Below are 13,505 nucleotides of genomic sequence, written 5' to 3' on the forward strand. Positions count from 1 at the left end.
AACATAGGGGGGATCCTGATAACTATTGGAGGAAGAACACGCTAAAAGGGTGAGAAGACATTTCGGAATGTTTTGGGCGCGTTTTCGCACTCTCAGCGAAGATAAGAACGACAAGCCAGTTCGGTTTGTTAGAAGTCATGCACTTGCGACCCTTCCCTCCTAAGGGAGAAGAAATGGCACTTCCCCAATGACACGGATTGAATGTGTAAAATCTGAGGGAGGTGGTGTACTTACGCAGACAGCATCGTGGAACTCTTTAAAGGATTAGAGAGGAGAAAGTGGCATTTTTCCCTTTTAGGGAGTACTCTAGAAGTATACTCCATGCCAGTGACAGCATTTTCGAAGTGTTGGTTTGAGCCCTCCACAGAATTTGGAGTAGAGCATTAGAGTGTGTTTATGGTTTATTCTTGAGCAGCATTCACCCTGGTTTAGCTGGGATGATCTGTAAAAAGCCCACTGCGACGCAAATAACTAAAAGGTGCAGCAAGAGTAATTGTGCAGCAAATAGTCTTCAATCATTTCCTTCTGGACTACAACTGTAGCTCCTACCCGAAGTGGGGTTCCAAAACTTGCTACTCATGGTAGGAAGATGGAATGTCAAATCGCGATGTGTTACCATATCAAGTGACCGGGTTGGAGTCAGAACGCTCAGCAAACAATTCATGAAGCCTCCCTTCGTCATAATACAGGAAATTACCAACTCCAAAGTACCAGGAAAAAAATATATGAAGGATAGTTACAGGATAGTTACTGCACAGGGCTGCCTATCGGGAAGAGCCGCAGGTGATTGACATGGAGGAACGGAGGTCACTTCGCATTTGGAGTGTTGGCACTGAGCCACCGCATGTTATCGACCCTGTCCCTTGCACATAGCTGAGTTATTCCAGCACTGCTAGAAATAACTCAGCGTTTGATGCTAAGTGTGGAGTACTTGTGTTGATGTCCTCGCAGAGCCTAGAACGTACGGTATGTGTTGTTCTCAACTCATTAGTATTCTCGCACCACTACCTTGTGTGGTCCGAAATGGGGACACATTCGTCTAAGTTCTCAACTAGAAAAGTACTTTGGGTTCAGTCACTGAAAAAAATCATATCTTCAGTGGTTATTTGTTTGCTCTTGGGCTGAGTAGTACCACAGTAGACCATGGTACTTCTCACATTAGTACTCTAGTCTAGGTTGCAGTAGTAGTCCCAACCCAAAATGAAAATTAGCTGAATGAAAACTACGTATGCTTTCAATTGAAAAACATGTTTCTCTTTACATCCCTTTACATCCCTTCCCCAGCTCACAAGAGCAAGCCCCAACGCAGGGTCACCTACACAAAGTTGCACACTGCTTGAGCACAGCAGCCAGCAGATCTGGAAACTGTCCGGAAAAAATTGAAAAGTGGCTGGAATTAGTTTTTTGGCGTGCTAGAGCTCGACTTGTTGAAGCATGGCAGAGGGCAGGACCGTCAATAATCGTATGCTTTGAAATCCCAGAGACTTTCCCTCATATTCATTGTGAAGCGTTTGGTTCCCCAGGAGCGCGATTCATTTTTAAGGAGAAGCCAGGAGGTCTCTTTGGAGACCATTCGCTCTTTCCGCGTGTATTCCGCGTCTTCGCGTCGGCATTTTGCACACTTTCGTCGCTATGGCAGCAAAACTCATAGCCACCGCTGTGTGCTGCCTGGCACTAATGGCGGCTCTTGCTTGGCGAGTGAGCCCAGAATATTTGCGCTGTCGTTTCCACTCTTATCAATCCAATGTGGCATTGTTTCAGCCAGTGCCTGAGGCGTGTGTAGCCCCAAGCAGTAGCCGACCAAAACAAACAAAGCTTTTGCAGCAAAAATAGCATTTCAGAGCCTAACTATATGATGTACCAGGCCTTCCATTATCCCAATAAGGCACAGGGATGCTTTTGAAGCTGCATACCTCCTACGGAGCTTCAGTATGTCCAGTTGCATGAATTTTTGAATGAATGGATGCGTTGTTAATCCATGCAGCATGCTTGCTTTGGTGATCTCTCCGCCGTGGAGAACATGTACACTCTCATGGCGAATTTCATGTCTCGTCCCCAGTACCTTTATCATCTGCATAACATTGCTCACTTTCGTGAGCGTTCAGACCTGTAAGGGCGAAAACATTAAAGGAACTGGGTACGAAGTGTGTTCCAAGCTGCCCTTATTGGTGACAGCACTAATTCCCTGCGCATGAATTTTCACTAAGAGTGTGTCTGTAAGTAGGGGCCCACCGTTTCCGTCCCAAAGGCACTTTACTGTCCTGAAACCACACGCTGTCCTGTCACATGCACCTTGTCACTGCGCTGCGTGCAGAGCCATGGGCGATTTCATGATGCGCGAGTCTCAGCCTATTGCTTTCCGCGTCTCGTGGACTCTTCAAGCGTCTTACACATCCTATGCTGACGAAAATGGAACCGAAGATTGGGCAGTGGCTCCTCGAAATTCCCCCGATGCCCTTGCATATGACGAAGTGTACATCAAGCGCCAGCTGCAAGCTCCTACAGACCCTGAGTCTGTCATCATCAGAAAGCCTCAATCGTTGCCCCCAGGTGTTCCAAGTCAGCTAATGCCACCGCACCCTTTAGACACAACAGACGCTGCTCAGCTGGGAAAACCGACTTATGGCAAGCATGTGGACACGATTACCGTGCACTTGTATGTGCCAATAACGTGCTCTGAGGCGCCAGACCTGCAGTCTCCCCGTAGTGTTCCAGATGTTTGCAAAGAAGGCCATCAAGAGCTTCTCCGCAGAAGTAGGGCGGCTAGACGGATTAGCGGGACTACTGCTTATAGGATCCATGTTGAATCTCTCCACTTCGTGAACGCAGAAGAGAGCGTTCACCACGCGGAAGGCCATGTGCGTCGCTGCTTATACAAGCTGCAGAGTTCAGCCAAATGCCGAAACTCAGGCTTTTCGGCTGCTTGTAGACCCGTAAACGGGCCATAGAGTTTGGGGCCAGAACGCTGAACCCTGACTTTGGAGCCGAAGAAACATCTCACATATCGAAAATCAGCAATTTGGAAGGCCTTCTATACACTGGTCAACCGACAGGACAGACATGAGTTTCCTTTATTCTTCGGCTGGTCTGCTTGCGCAGAAGCATTTACGGCCCTTACTCATATTCCTGCATGGTGGCGGTCTGGTGGCCCTTTCAACAGCAGCATATGACAAGCTTGTGCGACGGATGACGAACCTCATTGGAGCCGCTAACGGAGTGGTTGTCTCGATTGACTACAGGTTAAGATTCGTTTTAAGCACAGTCTAGTTCTTGCAAGAAAGACAGCCTGTGTTTACTTTCCGTAGCTGACCATCTGTTTATGAAGTAGAAGCCCATGAAGCATAAGTAGCCGCGTTCTGGAGACTGGAGACTAGAGAAGCTTCTTCCAGTCATAATACCGCCGTCATAATATCGCCTTTTGGCTGTGCGCCACTCGAATACAGCGCGTTGCATGAGATAGCCTTTGTTTCTACTTTGGAGAGTATAGCGCATTATGATTCGGAATGAGTTGTCTATCAGATGGTAATGCTCTGCTACAGACTTTCGCCAGAACACAAATTTCCAATTCCCATGGAAGATTGCCTTAACGCCATCAATTTTGTTGTTCAGCATGCAGAAGAGCTCGGCATCGACAGCAGCAAGTGCGCCGGCTAGTAAATATTGCTGTGTTCGTTAGAATTCTGCAAATTGACAGTAGTATAATTAGGTGGCATCCTGTGTGCATGTTTCCGAGGCCGTAGGCCTCGTCTCTTAAGACGCTTTTCCTACATCACTTTGTTGCAGGCTAGCTCTTATTGGAGACAGTGCCGGTGGCGCTTTGGTGGCATCCGTATTAGCGGAGGCATTGAGGCTCCCCCAGAGATACCCGTGGGTGCGCAGCGTCCGCCATGCGGCTCTTGTATATCCATCGCTTTGCCGAGGATGCCCAACTAGAAGTCATCTGCTGTAAGCTCCTGCAGCTGCGACAGGACTCCATCAAGTGTGGCTCTGCGAGTGTATCAGCGTGTTAGTGCAGAACAGCGTTGCTCTGCTACCGAGGGGCTTGTAATCAGGGACCCCTGCGTTGTATAACGGACTCAACAAGCAATGCTAAGATTATCGATTTGCAGAAAAATTTGTTGGAGACTACGTCAGAATAGCGCTGTAGTTGGCAAAACCTGTGAAGAGTGTGGCCTGCTTGCTGCCCGTAGGTTTGGCGACAAAAACACACTAAGAAATGATATCTGGTTTGCATTTGCGGTAAGGCCCTCAATGGATACGTCAGATGAATCTAGGTCAAAACGGCACGCCAGAGCGAACAGGCGAAAACTTGTGTAAGGGAACCCCTCAGTTGAAATGATTAAATGATTACCATTGAAGGACTAGCGGGACATTACTGTTGCATTTTGACTGTTTCCTGCAGCACACCCAAACGCTGGGCCCGGTGTGGGACTGGCGACAGATCCCGTTCGCGATTCCTGCGAAGATTCTTTCTCAGTTTCCACCTACGAGCTTGAGTCCGATTCTCCTTACATTTGTTCTAGGCATTGTTTGCATGTTGAATATGTTTGCGCACTCCTTCTGCATTTTTTTCCATTGAAAACTACCCAGCGCAGCGCAAAGTATTTTCGTAAATGCGTACATGGTGCAAAGCCTGTTTGTTGCGGTAGACATGAAAAAAAAACCAAAGAGCATGAAGCACCAGGGGCCATTGTCTTTGCCTATATGCTGCTATTCAGTTCTTTTCACCCATGACATACAGTACGAAACTGGTGTTCTCTTTCATGAGAAGCTTAGGAGAGCCGGAGTTCCAACTAGCTTATTCATCGCTCCAGGTGAGCCCACCTTCGCTAAAGTTTCTTTCGCCGTGACGTATAAGCAGCTAATCGTGCTCCCGAGAAACAACCCCCAGCAAAGACGCTTCCAGACATCAGGCCCATGGAGTCAAGGCCCGAAACAACATAAAACGCATAATTGTGTGTTTCGATTTTCCTTGCAGGAGTGCATGCCTTCTTCGGGTCAGATGCTTGGAGCTCATTCGGGGTCCGTGCTGTCGAATGGACAATTCAGCGTATTTTGGCGCACTTGTGCAGTGGATCTTCAGTTCAGCAATCACCAAATAGGATGCCTGCTAAGACCAACTATGATATGGCTCCTAAGGAAGTCTCATAGATACGTCTGTACGCGTGGAGATAATTTTCACAACTACTGCTTCTAAGGATGAGGCAGAGCAGACTGGGTCTACTGTTAACGCCGAACTCCTCCGTAAACAGTTAACAATAAAAGCCGGTCACAAGTACGTGAAGTGTCCCAGGTGAGGGAAAACCCTGCACCTAAACCTGTTCTACGTTGATGTAAAGCCCGATGGCACGGGGTGCTGCGGTCGCAAATTCTTGCAGTTGCCTAATTCCACATGATTTGAGGCAATACTGGAACCTGTGACAGTGCAGCCAGCAGTGGCTGGTGAGCGGCTCTATCTGTGGCCCTGAGCTTGGAGCTGGGCTCGTGCTTCGCAGCAGCAGAGCGACAGCTACACAAGAGCATGTATTGGTTTGCATCACAGCTGCATGAGGCCTCAGAAATCAGGTTGAGCCAAACCATTTGTGTTGGCGTTGAAGAAGGGCTTTAATTGTTTGCAGTGTGCTGCCTCCGGCTACTTAATAAGCACTAAAGGCCCATCGAGACGTTTTCGCGGCCTAGTTGCTCCCACAGATAGTTGCGTAGCCCGCAAGCTTAGAAGCTTTAGGGGCTTGTTGAAGCTGTAAGCTAGCTTGGGAGCGTAACTACTACGTTTAGTGCATGTCCTAGATTTCCTTGTCCCAGCGGCACTACTGTACGTTAAGTTGACCAGCAGTGCTTTAAAGAAAGGCACGCTCTACTGCTTTCGTGCTGTAGGCACAGTGGCAAAGGGGGCCCCGGCATTGGCACGATAAAAACCCCCCCGAGCCTGAAGTGTGCAAAATGGGCAGATACTGGCCAAGTAGCATCTACAGAGGGACTATATGAATGGCTTAATGGTCGAGAAGATCCGGGTACTTCGAGGCTTTGTGGCAATCCACACAGGGCAACGCTACAGACAGTGGCCGCCAGCCCGCAGGTTGACCCGGGGAAGTGCATAGAAACTGCGTGCGTTTTTTCAGAGTAAGTTTTGACCTAAATCAATTGTATGCGGCAGGAGGTATCCGTCAATCCCGCTTGCTATATGTTCTTGCAGAGGCTGCTACCTCTACTTCTGCTTTCCATGTGACAAGCTTGGCACTGGACTTGGAAAGTCTTTCCTTACAAGCTAAGCCGCTAATGTCCTGCATGTGGTGCATCTAATGGCATGTAGGGCCTTGTGAAGCCTTACTGCACAACCTTGAACCTTGTACACCCGGCTCTGTTCCAGAAAAGTCCCGCTATTCCACCAAGTTCTGGCAGAGCGCCTCCAAAGCCACCACACATTTACCGGAATCATGTGATGCTCTTCCTTTCTTTTCCATTTGAACGACAGTATGGCCTACGGGGTCGCATCTGGTGAGGGAGATTCAAACAGTAGCAGGAAGGTGGAAGGTGGAATGCACTGATTCCAGGTCCCTACCGTGAATCTTAATGCTCCATGAAGCAGGCTCTACAGTATCCCCGGACTTGTCCTACACTTACTTCCAGAATATGGGTCGATTTCAACTAACTCGACCGGGGGGGCAGGGACTGGAAACACCCCAATAAGTACCTCTGCAGCCTGGCTCGCTCATGGCGCAGAACTCTTTGACAATTTTCCGGGGAAATACTGCAACCAAGAATAAAAAAGTAATTATTTCGAATTAAAAACACTTTTGATGAGAAATATTAGTAGCCAGTGTCCAAGTGTAAAGAGAAGGCACGTGCAGCCTTCCTCTGCAAGGAGGGAGTGGCAGAACTGCCCCAACCGTTATTACAGGTGAGCGGAATTTGTGAAGTTATATCTCGATCATTAGATTGATAAAACGAGTGATTGGAGGGTTCTATGAGCCCAACTAGTACTCGCAAGAACTGTAGAGAACAGGGTATGCTGTGGGGCAGGAGCCAGCCCCGTTCTCTGGATACTACAGAAAAATCAGATATATATCCTGCCAGGTGAAACTTCTTCCAAAAATCATGTTTGCAGACTGATTTAAAGCAATTTTCACTTCACCGAGCTCTCGAGGTTTGTGTCAAGCTGTGCATACGGAAATCTGGCAAAGGGTCCCGAGGTGTGGCATTTTTCTTCTGCAATGGTTTGATTCTTGCCATCTCATGTTTATCGCCTCCTGTGAAGCCTTGTGCTTCCATAGCATCGCTCAGATTGTTGCTACTGCTTTAGAGTCTGTTTGTTTGCCTGCTGTGGTTGAGAAAGTGAGAGAAAGTGAGAGTTGTACTTGAGTGACCTTTCCGGAGTCACCGGCGGAGATGACGAGCGAGCTGGATGCTGCCATCCGAGGCATGCTCGTGCAGTATGCAAAGGCTAAGGGATTTGGCGCTGCCGAGGACAGCGCAGAAGATGCCGACAACTTGCACCAGCCCCAAGAGACGAAGGCCTCTGACGCTCACAGTGATGCAACGACTGTGAAGAAAGCTAAAATGCTGCGCGTGGCGCGCGCGCTGGTAGACTCGAATCCTCGAGTTCGTAACAAAGGTTCGATTTCCTTGAGTGTTGCACAAGCCTAATCTCAGCTTTGTTCATCGTTGAGCTAACCTAGGAGTTACGAGCCCTCGTCGTAGTGTGGATAGTGTGCTGCCGCTAGTGGACATGCATGCCTTTTTACTGGTGTTGGTATTGTTTGTACTATCGAAAAGCACGTACGACCTTTGTGATATCTACGTCTATGTTTGTGCAACAGGGCTGCTATGGTACGTGTCATTTCACTCAGGGATGGCGAGTGTGGGCAGCTTTTTGGAAACTTACCGCGACCTCACTGAAGATGAAATACTTCACGTGTGGAGCACTTTGTACTACGGTGAGAATTAAGGCTCTATAGGACTGCACTTCAATGAAGCTCCACCGTGCAGCCCAGCCCGCCCGCGCTTACTGCAATTAATTTCGAATGTTCTGTTTTTTTGTATGCTTGGCTTCAGCTGCTTGGCTTAGTGACAAGCCACTAGTGCAGAGAGATTTCTTCGTGCGCGCGTCGCTGCTGCACCGGCGTCTGCAGTGCCCTCGAGCGAAGACCCTTTTCTTTTGTGGTTTTTTTAAGGTGCTCATTGCAGAGTGGGGGAAAATTGATAGGCATCGCACCAACAAATTTCTCCTGTTTTGCCGAATCTTTTTGGCAGAGTGGATGCACGTGATGCGTCTTATGAAGTGGGAGGAAACAGTAGGTTTACTGGTCCAAATATTCACCGCACATTCTCATTATTTGCACATAGAAGACTTACATGCTCTGGCATGCATTTCAGAATATGTTAATAAACAAATGGCAGCTTTGCAGTCCTCATGCCCTTGCACGATGTGATAGGCTTATTTGATCTGAGAGATCGCCTTTGTGCGCTTTTTTTTCGTTGAGTGCAGTTCACTCGTGCAGCCATCGAGTTTTTGTGTCAGGAAGTAATGCTTCAGAGTAACGCCCGCGGCATTGCTCTTCACCTGGCTGACATTGTCACAGATGAATTCAGGGTGCTGCTGGACGCTGAGGCTTGTCCGTCATCAGAGTCCGGGAGCTCGAGTTCTGACCCAGAGCGGGAGCAAGACGAAGAAGTACGTGGGACAAATACCACAGCATCCCCTCTGCGCGACACTTTCTACTGTGTATTATGTTTGGAACATCTGTGATGCGTGTTGGAGGCCGTTTTGCCTAGTCCGTAAATATCCTATGTAGAAGATAGCTGTGCCAACAGATCGCAGCTGCTGGGCTGAGGAAGGCGTCGGCTAAGGGCCGAGTGTGACTATTCAGGAGAGGCTACGGGCCTTCGCTTGGATCTTCGTGCCATTTCTTCGCTGTTTGTGCTTCTCAAAGGACGCGTCACTGATTGCTCGCATTCGCGATCAGGTGGGTTCTGGCTCAATAGCTTCTGTGTCTTTATTTACTTGTTGCGCTAACTCTGCGTCATTCGGACTGGAATTCGCGCCTCACGATTGGTCCTGTCGAGGCAAATTATATTTCGGCCTCTCCCGCCTCTAGGGTCGCTGTCCCTGTTTGTATTTGTCTGCGCAGGCATTGGCGAAGTTGATGCCAAAAGATGTCGATTCCGAGTTCGTTGGTGCGGCTGTTTTCTCCCTAGCGAGCGACAAGTCAGTTGTTTGCTCTTTTCAGCGTATACATGCCGGCAGAGCTGAATTTGAGAGTTCCAGTGTCTTTGGGGTTGACGCGGTAGAACAATACAACCTGTAGTCAAGATCGACACCTCGGTTGCTGTTCTCGTGTTCTCGTGACTGCAGAAGTGCTACTTATGCCAGCAAAAATGTTTAATTCAGAATTAAAGGGCTATGCAGGTCTGTACATTGTCTGTTCTGCAGGCGCATCCGTAGTGAAAATAGGAAGCAGGTGTTCGCCGCTCACGAGCGTCTCAAAGAAGGTTTGTTCCACTCCTCTGTCTGACTCTGTGCCGGTGATATTTTCACGAGGGCCAGTCCCAGGTTCCTCGTCCGTCTCGAGTCCACGTTGTAATTACTTGAGTGTCCTGTGCTGTTGACATTTCTACAGAAAATGAGAGACATACAGTTGCGGGGGACAGTCCTAGGTTCCTCGTCCGTCTCGAGTCCACGTTGTAATTACTTGAGTGTCCTGTGCTGTTGACATTTCTACAGAAAATGAGAGACATACAGTTGCGGGGGACGCGGATGGCAGTGAGCGTCAAGTAGGCCCCTTCACACCGCGTAGCTTTGCAGATTTGATAGTAAATCGCGTAATATCCGAGTTCGACGCAGAGAGGCAGAAGATTTTTCAAGAAAGACCGTGCAATCCACTACTCGAATATCCTAAGCGGAAAAGGCCATTATCCAGTGATCTTGATGGAGAGAAAGCTGCGAGTACACAAAGACCCAGCGTCTGCGCCGTAGCTTCGAGCAACGATGGCTCTGCAGTGACCCCTTGCGAGGCAAAGAGGGCGAAGAAGCGCCTGCGAGTGCAGCAGTTGCAGCAGCAAATGGGTGAGCCCGGTGCAGATGAAACGCAAGCTGCTGGTCAGGCAGGAATGCGGAAGGCGGCAAAGGAGAAGCGAAGGAAGGGGCAAATTGAAAACGGCAGAAAAGGAGGAGATATGGGCGCCAGAAGTAGCGCTGCTTCAGCCGACGGCCTACGTCTGCCCATTCAGAGCAGTGGAGTCCCGCATGCGGCCAGCGGCAGTAACAGTAACAGTAGCGGTCCAGACACAGGACATGGGAGCAGTGGCCAAGACAGCGCGAGTGATCCTGCAGTACAGACCGTCTCAGCACACTCTGCAAACTGCCAGCCATCAGGGGTACAACAAAGTTCATCTAAGAACGAAGTGGTGACAAAAGGAGGAGCAGCTGCACCACCGGAGACCACCATTGTTTCCGTAGAGACGCAGCTGCGGAGTGGCGCTCCGCCACGAAGAAGAAGTCTACGTATTTCGGAATCGGCGCCTAGCAGCAAGCGGGTTCTATTCAATCTAAAGAAAAATAAAGTGGTCGGTAAGTTGTCAGTCGTCTGTCAGCAGCCGTTGCGTTAAAGGGTAGTTGATATTGCTTCGAGCGTCAGAGCACTGAGTGCTTCCGCGTTTATCGTCTGCTCTTGCTGTTTTCTCTCCAGCGTTCTCGCGGCACGCGCCATCTCTCGCAGTAGGTCCCGCAGCAGTGTCGCCAGGCAAAGGGATATCCCTCGCTGCCGAATCCAAGACGGTTCCAGATGCCCCACAGACCAGGGCCGCCCCCCCCAGAGGAATATTAAGGGCTGCCAAGGAACCAGGACCACCTACCAGTGAAGAAACAGCTCCCATGCCCCCAATTCGAAAGCTTCAGAGGCCTATGTGGTGGGGTGGAGCCACAGCAGAGCTAATGGCGGCTTTGCGACGCGCCCTGGCACAGCGCCTGGGCGCCCACAGTGAAAGTTCAGGGTCCGAAGTCTTGCCGAGGAAAAAAGCAAAGAAAAGCAAGAAAAAAGCAGTCAAGCACAGAATCCCGTCTAGCAACTCGCAAGTATAGGTTGCGACAGTTTGTGGACGGCGCATATTTCCAAACCTGCACTGATTGGTACTCTATGTTGGATGTATTGCTACTGCGCCCCAGCAGCTTAATACCACAATGTGCCATGGGTGTACAAGCCAATGTGATCGCTAATTAGTATATGTAGGAAGCGGTCAGCTTTCTAGAAGTGCGTGGCGCTGCAGTGCGTAGGATCTCTCACAACGCCACAGGAGAGTCGCTGTGAAGTTTTTAGGCTCACATGAAGTTGCTTGAGGTGCATTTTGACGGCTTGAGCAGACGGCTTGAGCAGCGTGGTGCTTTCGTACTAGCTTGCATCCCTGCGTGGATGGAAGGTGCGTTAGATCAAAGAGAATGCAACAAAGCATCTATCCCAGAAATTCCGAAATTTCCTTACTCAAAAGGTAACGACCTCACCAGGGCAGGCCCTGCTGTAGGCGTGTAGTGTTTACTTCAAATTTTCACAAGACGTTGCACGACGGTTGAATGAGTGATCGTGGCGTCGGTTTTAAACCAATCCGCACGAGATTCAGAGTCACGTGACAAAGGCGCAATCGTCTCAAATCAGGGTGACTTCAATTCAGAAGAAGTACGGTGCCGTACACCACGATTTCAAACTCACAACCTGGCGAGGAACACTGCTGACGGGCCCAAAGAGAGGGAGACGGGCAACGGCATCGTTCAAAGGTCTCTGCAGTCGCAACAGATTTTGCTTGGAGACGCGTTTGGAGATATCTGGCAGGAACTAAATTTCCTCAGAAGGCCCGTTGGTCCTGTTACCTAGCTTCACTTCTTCGGCCAAATGCTCTGGTGCGTTTCCGGGTGGCGCTGAGCGTTTCAGCAAGCAAGAGACATCTGGTGTGTTCGTGATTACCGTCGGGCATTTCAGTGAGCAAGAGGCAACTGCTCTCCTTTCAACTTGAATCTAAATCTTAGCTAGCCCCTAGGCGTCGCTGGTTTAGGAGTCTTTAAACTACCCAGGAAAAAAACAGGGGTTTGCAGGCGGGGTGTGTTATGCTGAGCAGTGACTAAAAGGTGCTGTTTAGCATGTTTATCATGTGGAGTGTTTGCAGTCTTTACATCATAACGAATGTTGCTCTTTTCTTCAGTAGAAAGCAGCTATCCCGCGAACGCCAGCTGTTAAGTGAGTAAAATACGTCACCTGACACTAAATCATGCTTCGGCGATTAGTGAGTTAGCGCTTGTACAATCATAGTTCAACAAAGTGAGCGGTGTCGCTTAATCTCTCAAAGATGAGTGGAAACAGCACAGAGTGCAGACTGAAGATGCGCTGTTGCGCATGTGAAGATAAGGAAGTGTGAAATGTAGCTCAGCATCCTTTCTCTTCTGAGTCACGCTGACGCGTATTACTTGCGATGCCCGGTTTTCTGCTGGTAACCAACGAAGGATCTTACGGCGCAGTGCTCCAGCATGAGCGGCATTCCGTCGTTTCTTCTATTTGGAACGGTGGTGCGTCAACGCTGCATGGATGTTTTCTCCAGGGCACGCTTATATTGCAAAGCGTCTACTTAGAAAGTTCATGGCTTAGCTCAAGCCATGACAATCCCTACTGATTCGGGACGGTTCCATTGTTGCAGGAAGTTGGAGAATAAGTAGGACACCAATATATTGTGGACCTCTGAAAGTGAATTCAAACAGCACCACACAAGTGTCCCAAAGACCCTGCACGCATGATTGCAAAGGATATGATAATCGATTCATGCAAATCATTCGAAAGCCTGATATTTTAAAGTTGAACGGAAGGAGCAAATGTACGTGTAGAGAGGCAAACTGCGTCCTTGCAACCACACTACCCCGCCTCCTGCCGGGTCCGGCACAGGTATTGCCCAAAATGCATGCTATCCTACTACCGTCAGCTTTTTGAAGGATGTAGTTTGGCTGAGCATGCATGCATTGTGTCATGTGTTCGTTTGTTGGTCTAATGTGCAACATTGCACGGCGCGCTAGGCGTCCAGAGTGGGATCGCACACAACCCTAATGATAACGGCGACATCCTCACAATGTGTTTAGCATGAGGAAAGCTGTTCCTGCTCCCGTGAGTGAGGCAGCTGCTCGTAATCCTCTGAGGCTTGCAACAGTGTTCCACTTCGAAAAGTAGGGTACAAACGCACCGCCCAGTGAGCTACGGCCCTCCTCATGGACTCCTATGCAGCCTCAGTCCATTTTCTTTGACCTTTTAGAAGCTAGGAATGCAAGATAGAATAGACAGATGAGTTAATTTCTGTCTGTTACTGCGTGTCACACTAAACGCTTTGGCAACGCTTCTTGGTTCGCCTCTTGTCACCGCTATTTGAGGCTCATACTCACCCATTTGGCTGAAATAACAATTAGAAACTATATTCGGTGGTGATTCGCTTCAACAGCTCACTATAATGAGCACAACACCGCGAAATCTACCTCCGCGCCT

At 49.2% G+C, this 13,505-nt stretch overlaps 2 protein-coding genes across 2 annotated transcripts; both read left to right on the top strand.

The window, feature by feature from the left end:
* Window positions 1-1,978: 1,978 nt before the first annotated feature.
* On the top strand, window positions 1,979-5,151 carry ETH_00007120 (alpha/beta hydrolase fold domain containing protein, putative; the record flags this gene model as incomplete). The annotated part of the gene is made up of 9 exons (XM_013376792.1): window positions 1,979-2,109; window positions 2,315-2,858; window positions 3,100-3,239; window positions 3,540-3,641; window positions 3,784-3,945; window positions 4,191-4,239; window positions 4,403-4,496; window positions 4,719-4,814; window positions 4,979-5,151. The coding sequence occupies 9 exons, from the start codon at window positions 1,979-1,981 to the stop codon at window positions 5,149-5,151; spliced, it is 1,491 nt and encodes a 496-aa protein (XP_013232246.1).
* Window positions 5,152-7,386: 2,235 nt separating this feature from the next.
* On the top strand, window positions 7,387-11,077 carry ETH_00007125 (Nucleolar protein,Nop52 domain containing protein, putative; the record flags this gene model as incomplete). Its single annotated transcript, XM_013376793.1, has 9 exons — window positions 7,387-7,612; window positions 7,848-7,934; window positions 8,053-8,291; window positions 8,486-8,671; window positions 8,868-8,963; window positions 9,129-9,205; window positions 9,431-9,489; window positions 9,722-10,567; window positions 10,686-11,077. 9 exons carry the CDS (start codon window positions 7,387-7,389, stop codon window positions 11,075-11,077), a joined length of 2,208 nt encoding a protein of 735 aa, XP_013232247.1.
* Between the last annotated feature and the right edge of the window lie 2,428 nt (window positions 11,078-13,505).

The sequence above is a fragment of the Eimeria tenella genome, genomic scaffold, assembly GCF_000499545.2.
Source record: "Eimeria tenella Houghton genomic scaffold, Eth_scaff40, whole genome shotgun sequence".
Taxonomy (NCBI): Eukaryota; Apicomplexa; class Conoidasida; order Eucoccidiorida; family Eimeriidae; genus Eimeria; species Eimeria tenella.